The following is a 7,726-nucleotide window of genomic DNA, read 5'->3' as shown; positions in this document are numbered from 1 at the left end:
TGTGTGTGTGTGTGTGTGTGTGTGTGTGTGTGTGTGTGTGTGTGTGTCCTTGTTTATGCTACTTTGTGAGGCCCATTTTTCCAACTTATACTGCATTGTGAGGACCAACTGCTCCTTATGGGGCCCAAAGCCCGGGCCCCATAAGAAGAAGTCCCGTTGGTGGGTTAGGGGCTAGGTTTAGGACTAAGGTGTGAATTGAGGATGTGTTAGGTTTAGGGTTAGGTATGTACTGGTAATGGTTAGGTTAAGGATAAAGGTCATGGTTAGGCTATAGAAATGAATGAAAAATGAATGGAAGTCAATGCAAAGGCCCCATAAAGATAGCAAAACAAACCTGTGTGTGTGTGTGGGGGGGGGGGGTCTCTGTGAGACTGCCCATGTTTACAGCCGTCTTCAGCCTTGTGTAATAGAAACTGACAGTCTGTCGTGATCTGCTGCTTCCAGGTCTGCAACTGAAACAGCTTGAAATGGTCTCAAACTGTTTTAAAAACCAGTTTGTGTCCCTTTTCAAAGCTTGCCCCTGAACATGGGTATTTATTTGATATGCAGTGTGGAAAAATGGTGAGTGTTGGTCTTTACAGTTAAAATAAACAAAATGGAGACAAAATCAACAAAACTAACTAAAAGCTGAATTTGGCATATGAAGACAAGCCTTTTTTAATTCAAGCTCTCTTTATATGGGAAAATGATTATTAAATAAAGTGAAATAATTAAAAAAAGTTAAAAGGTACACATTTTAAAAGTCACCGTGCACTGTTAACAGCTGAGTCAACCTGTTTGACATCAGGAGTTAAAATAGCATAAAATGTGCAAAAGTAATTTTACTGTAAATTAAAGAAAAAACTATGAACAGGGAATCCAACAAAGTTAAGTCGGCTCCTCTGAACGGTTTGTTTGTGTTGAAACGTTTCATCTTTCATCCAAAAGACTTCATCAGTCAGAGGAGCCACAACAAACTCAGCCTTATAAATAGCACCTTCTCATAGTGGGTCAATTGGAGCCATGGGATTTATCTACCTGGATTATTGAGCATGAACTTTGATGTTTTGAACCACTTTGGCCATGACTCAGAAGAGTTGGCAGGTGAGAGGGCAGACTCCAGAAACCATCAAACTGGTTGACCCACTATGTAGGGTGTTATTTATAAGACTGGGTTTGTTGTGGCTCCTTGGGCTGATGACGTCTTTTGGATGAAAGAAGAAACGTTTCAACAAAACAAAACCGTTCAGAGGACCTGACTTAACTTTGCTGGATGTATCTACCTGGATTATTGAGCATGAGCTTTGATATGAACAGGGAAACATTTTTCCTGTGAATGCTGAGTTGTTCTTACATAAACACGTCTTCAGGTCAGTTTGCTCACTGGGCTCTCTTCTTCCCCTGCAGGAAAGGGGGAAACAACAAGCTCATAAAGATTCATCACAACGATGGGAAGTATGGATTCTCAGAGCCTCTGACCTTCCTCTCTGTAATAGAGCTCATCAGTCATTACCGCCACGAGTCCCTGGCTCAGTACAACCCCAAGCTGGACACCAAGCTTCTGTACCCTGTTTCCAAATGCCAACAGGTTGGTGCTGCTGCGTATTATAACAAAACGTGTTGATTGTTGTTTAACCGTTCACTTAAAAATCACTCAAATCATTTACATTGTTGATCGTCCTAAATGTTACTTCGTGATTTTATTTATTAGTGTTTGCTTGTTGTGTGACTCAGCTGGTGAAGGAGAACAGCATAGAGGAGGTTGGGGAGAAAATGAAGGTGTATCATGAGCAGTACCAGGAGAAGAGCCTCGAGTACGACTCTCTGTATGAGGAATACACACGCACTTCACAGGTACGAGGGCTACACATACAGAAAGCACTCAGTCACATCACAAACTTCAGAGCATTTAAGAGTTTTTGTTCATGCTTGTGGACTAAATAAACTTAATACTATTCATTGTAAAAAGAACAAAACTAATAATTCTACTGCCAAATATTGAAGTAAAAAAAAATTACATTTTAAATGTTTTTTTAAAGTCATGGAGACAAAAAGGTAGAAAGGCTTGAATTCTTCAGGTATGGTCTTTATAAATGTAAGGTCAGTCCGATTTATTAAACAGTTTACAAATCAAATCTAAATGATGGCTCCTCGTCGTGGACCAATATATGTTTGTTTATAGTTAAACTATAGTTTAAAGTTTGTACTTTAGACTTATTTAAATGGAGTCTCTGAGAGGCTGTGCCTTTCCCACTAGAGTGACTGAAATTGGTCATGTGACTATCACAGCCAGCACGTGGATTGGCTCAAAAAAAAAAAATCATCAGTCAGAGTAGACAGCATCAGACACATGAGCAGACGACGAAATCGCCACCTGCTGTTGAGAAGGTACTGATTGAGTTTAGAGTTTTTCTATTAAGCAAGACTAGAGACTTAAGAAAATTTCAGGCCCAGTTTGAGATTTACATTATCACAAAGCTGGGTCACTTCCCAACTCAATCCAGTTCCTTTATGCAGCACCACTTCACAACAAAAAATGTCTGGAGGAACTGTAACAAAAATAAAGATCCATTCAAGGAGACTGAAATCTTGGAATACACCATGGTCACTTACATCACGGCCAGGCTCCTAAACACATTCTTGACCTTTTGGATCATTTAGCTCCATCTAGGACTCTGAGGTCTTCGAGTCAAATGTTATTGTCTGTACTCCGGACCCATTTTAAAACCCGTGGAGACCGCGCTTTTCAGGCGGTGGCTCCGTGGCTCTGGAACGCCCTCCCTCTGTCCCTACGCTGCACAAAAAACTAAAGACATTTTTATCCAGACAGGCTTTGACTTAATCTTATTTTTTGTTTGTTTTGTTTTAAATTGTCTTGCCTTTGTGAAGCACTTTGTGATTCATATGTCTGTGAAAGGTGCTATAGAAATAAAGTTTTACTTACTTATCATGAAATACCAATTATTGTTATCTACGTTCCTCCCCTCACCTCTGGTCACGAGCTCTGGGTAGTGACCGAAAGAACGAGATTGTGGATACAGGAGGTCTAAATGAGTTTTCTCCACAGGGTAGCTGGACTCTCCCTTAGAGACAGGGTGAAAAGTTCAGTTCTCCAGGAGTGACTCGGGTAAGGTGGTTCAGGCATCTGGTAAGGATGCTCCCTGGGCGCCTCCCTAGGGAGGTGCTTCGGGCGTGTCCAACTGGATAGAGCCTCAAGGGGAGATACAGGACATGCTGGAAAGGCTGTCTCTCAGTTGGCCTGGGAACACCTTGGAGTCCTCCCAGAAGAGCTGGAAGAGGAGGCTGTGGAAAGAGATGTCTGGACCTCAAGCTGCTGCCCCCGTGACCCGACTTCAGAACAAGTTGAAGATAATGGATGGATGGATGGATGGATGGATGGATGGATGGATGGATGGCCTGTAGGGTCGTCTTCTATATTCCCATTGTTTTCGATGACGACTCTTGGCGTCCTCTTGATGTTGCAGTTTCAAGCGCTCCATCCATGAGTGTGTGGTGATCCAGGTGGTGCACAAGTTTGTGTGTCTGGCCTGACGATCTCAAGCTACAGTTTGATCGACCAGTAGCTCGTGCTTGTTGTAGTGTTGGTGCCAGTTCCATTTGTGTTTTCTTCTGGTATTGACCCTTGGGCCTGTTTATATATTTTCTGCTCTGTTTTTTCTGAGCTGTGAAACAGATTTTTTTTGTCACAGCTTTCACATTTTTCCCTAAACAGAAAAAACGAGTGAGCGCTGTCCAGCAGAGGTGTTTCTGTAGTCTTAAAGATGCGTGGGTCTGTTGTGTTTGTGTTCAACAGGAGCTGCAGATGAAGCGCACAGCCATTGAAGCCTTCAGTGAGACCATCAAGATCTTTGAGGAGCAGTTTGAAACTCAGGAGCGGTACAGCAGAGAGTCTTTACAGCGATTTCAACGTGAGGGCAACGAGAAAGAAATTCAAAAGTATGTTTTGTGTCGTCCTTTTCCGTAACATAGTTTTATTTAACATCTTTTTCTTTGTCCATTTTAAAATATTTGATACAGTTGTTTTGATCATCTCAAATTAGGATTCAGAGCAACTCGGAGCGTTTGAGGTCTCGTGTGAAGGAGATTCATGACAGCAAGTGTAAACTGGAGCAGGACCTGAGGCAGCAGGTGTCTAACAACAGAGAGATCGATAAGAAGATGAACAGCCTGAAGCCCGATCTCATGCAACTTCGGAAGATCAGGGACCAGTACTTGATGTAAGCACGTTAAGATACTTTAATGCCTAAAATACCAAAAACATTTACTTTCAGGGACCCTCACTTAATTACAAACAACTCATGTACACTTCAAATACTTTTAGCGATACATATGTTTTGTTTTTGCTTTGAAGATGGTTGACACAAAAGGGGGCGAGACAGAAGAAAATCAACGAATGGCTGGGCATAAAAAACGATGGTGATGAGTAAGTGTCTGAATTCAGTTACTTATCCTGTAATGACCGAGTCCTTGTGTTTGTTGTGAATGACTCGAGCTGCAACTCTTCTGTCTTCAGCCCTTACTCACTGGAGGAGGATGAAGGCTCACCTCACCAGAGCGAGGGTACGTGGCATATGGGTGATATTAAACGCACCCAGGCTGAGGAAATGTTGATGGGCAAATGTGATGGAACCTTTCTCATCCGTGAGAGTCAGTCACAGAAAGGCTCCTACGCCTGCTCTGTAGTGTAAGTTTGTGTTTCTGTATTTTTATGATTCAGACAAAAAGTCTTATAAAAAGACACTGTTAAGAGAAATACACCTAGTATGTGTTATGTGTTATGTCTTAATTCTTTAATTTATTAATCTGCTATGAAAAATGAATGTATATATAGGCCTGTCACGATAAACAATAAATCAATTAATCACATGATAAATGAAAATTATCGACCTCATTTTCATTTATCAGTTTTATCGTTTCTTTGTGTCTCTCTCTTTCTACTGAAGACACTGGATGACAAAAGGCTCAACTCCGGTGTTCTTCACTGACCCCTCCCTTTCTCTTTAAAATCTATTTTAACCATCCAAAATCAAGTTTTTGGATCATTAAAAGCAACTAAGCACAGAAGCTACGCTACAAGCTAAGCTAACAGGCCGACCTCGGGGAAAAAAAACCTCCGTCTTGTCAAAGCTCCAAAATTCATGGTTAAAACCTGTGCCTTCATGTAAAAAGTTGTTTTTCTCTGTTAAAAGAAGCTAAAAACTTGTTTACTGATTTTTTTTTTAAATTAAAAGCTTTGTGTGAAAAATGCTATGCTAAAGAGCTCAAATCACACCGAGCATCTGCCAATTTGAGAACCAAATTGGCCTCTCCCATTTTTCTTAAAAAGACACGCTGCTCGCTCCCTCACTATCCATCCTTCAGCTCAAACAGTCTTATACTGCCATCAGGTGTTTAAAAAAGATACTACACTCAAAACAAATTAGTCAGGATTTCTTAAATTTAACAATAATTACTAATTATTGTCAAATTTAAAACAATATTATTGTTTATCGCAATCATTTCTGATACAATTAATCGCCCAGCAAAATTTGTTATTGTGACAGGCTATATCATGTTTTTTGGTCAGATATTTCTTATAAATTTGCACAATTAGTTTACAGTTCTGAAGACCTGAAGTTTCATGGTTGGGTTGCTTTGAGAAGCCTCCCTCTTCCTATAAGACATCATTGGAAGTATTCAAGCATAAACCACAAGACTTTTTGAACTGTCCCTTTTGGACATACAAGACCAAAGTTTTTTGTCCCCTGACACGGCGGGAAGAGTGAGCAATGGAAATACATCCATTGGTTCATGGTGTGAGCACGATAACTTGAAAGATAAGCAGCTTTCATTAAGCAACAACTTCCATTTTGGTGTGTAGCTGCATGTAGCTGTAAGACAGGTCCCTATCCTTAAGGAATAGTTCAAACTGTAGTTCAGACTGTTAGGCAGATGTTTTTATTGTTTTTTGTGGGAGATGAGTCCACAGCTGGTGTGAGGCCAGAGCCAACGTACCAAATAAAGTCATGTATGTCATATGAGAAAAATCTACTTCATATGTAATTTACAACAGCATTAAGTAAGAGACTCAGTCAGTTTCACTCTAATGCCTCTTTTCCATTAGTTCCATTAGTACCTTTAGTACCGGTACAGCACGGTTCAACTTGGCTCGGCACGGTAGGAGTTGTGTTTCCGTTTTACTTTCGGTAACGGTTCTAGTGGGCGGGTTCAGCTCGGACCCCACAAGAGCACGTGAGGCCGTGGCCAGGACCCTATCCTCACACGCTCCTGTGGGTTGGCAGCATGGAGGATCCTCCTCGGTGACCAGCAGCATTTGGAGCCGGGGAGATGACGACCTGCCCAGCCCGAGGGGGCTCCGAGGCTCCGGTAGAAAGGACTGAGGGGAGTCTGTGACCGGTGGAGATCCATCCAGCTTGCTCTGAATTTTGTCGTCAGTCACCAAGCACAAAAAACGCCTGCACTTCAGCATTAGACCACGGTGTTGTCATTATTGTTTTTAAAATCTTTAAAATAGATCCAGTCGCTCCTCGAGTTGAGTGATTGCAAATGGCAGATCTCGTTGTTGTGAAAGTTTCTCAAACAACCAGCGACTCCACCCCCAGACCAGTGACCGACAGTGTTCTGACGTCACGTTTTTGGGCCAGTTCGGCCCGGTTGGAACCACAGAGAAATGTGTACTCAAAAAGGGACCGGTTCCACAAACCGTTACTAGTGGAAAAGGGCCAAAATTCCCACCTTTACGCACATGACCATATCTCGATTTGTGAGCCAGGCCAATAAAGACCCCAACAACCCTCAGATGGCAGGGGAGTGAGATGAATCTGCACATGAATGTAGCTGCATAAACGTAGCATCTCGTGCAGTTTTGAATTGAAAAAGCTCCCCAGATGGAAAGCAACATGTATTTTATTATAGAGTAGAAGTTCAGTTGATTTGTTTTTAAACGTTTACCATAAGATACTGACTATTAATAACAACAGGGCTGAACACCACTTCCAATAGACCAAAATATTCTGATCAGAAAATGAAAAGCTGCAAGCAGCATTGAAGGCCCTCACAGCAAAACGCCGCTCTGGCCTTACGGCAACCGCGGGAGCTCTAGCGACTCCACCCAGTCACTACCGCGAACGCTCTCATGCCTATCCACGTGCACTTGTTCACCAGGTTGCACATTGGCCAAATCGTCAACATCACCTGCGACCACTTGTACTCCAGCAACGCCTCCCAGACGCCATCGTGAATGCTCTCATGTCATTCCCGCATGCGTCCACTAGGGTGCGCATATCCAGAATCTTTGAAATCACCGTCCAGCCATATCAGTATGAGTCCAGCTACAAGCCTTACAAGTTTGGCTAAAATCCGACCTTCCAGACAGAAGTTATTGTTACTTCCTGTTTTGTAGCAAATGTAAAGGATTTCCTTTAAGTTTTTCAACATGTCATATGTGGTAGTCAGCAGTTAGTGAATACGGTTTTAGTCTTATATCTTACACAGTGCCAAGCTGGAAGAGACACCCAATAATCATCAGTTTCTTTTCTGAGTGGGCCGGGCTTAAGTCAAGTCATGAATCAACACAACAATACCAATGTGTCTACAAGTGCTCACTGATGACGCACAAAAAATCTGGTTTAGATCAGATGATGTATCACTGAGATATAACTGTTGGAATAATCTAGGGTGCGCACTGGAGTCAAATGTTAAATAACAATATCAATGTGTCTAGAAG

At 42.0% G+C, this 7,726-nt stretch overlaps 1 protein-coding gene across 1 annotated transcript in view; it reads left to right on the top strand.

The window, feature by feature from the left end:
* pik3r2 (phosphoinositide-3-kinase, regulatory subunit 2 (beta)) overlaps positions 1-7,726 on the top strand; it is a 30,113-nt gene that overhangs the window by 18,744 nt on the left and 3,643 nt on the right. Inside the window, exons 9-14 of the mRNA XM_037682086.1 lie at positions 1,387-1,567; positions 1,714-1,833; positions 3,794-3,936; positions 4,041-4,217; positions 4,352-4,423; positions 4,514-4,684. Coding sequence (XP_037538014.1) covers positions 1,387-1,567; positions 1,714-1,833; positions 3,794-3,936; positions 4,041-4,217; positions 4,352-4,423; positions 4,514-4,684 — 864 coding nt within the window. The remainder of the gene's footprint in view (positions 1-1,386; positions 1,568-1,713; positions 1,834-3,793; positions 3,937-4,040; positions 4,218-4,351; positions 4,424-4,513; positions 4,685-7,726) is intronic.

The sequence above is a fragment of the Nematolebias whitei genome, chromosome 9, assembly GCF_014905685.2.
Source record: "Nematolebias whitei isolate Nwh7 chromosome 9, NemWhi1, whole genome shotgun sequence".
NCBI lineage: Eukaryota > Metazoa > Chordata > Actinopteri > Cyprinodontiformes > Rivulidae > Nematolebias > Nematolebias whitei.
This window is presented reverse-complemented; position numbering and strand designations above follow the sequence as displayed.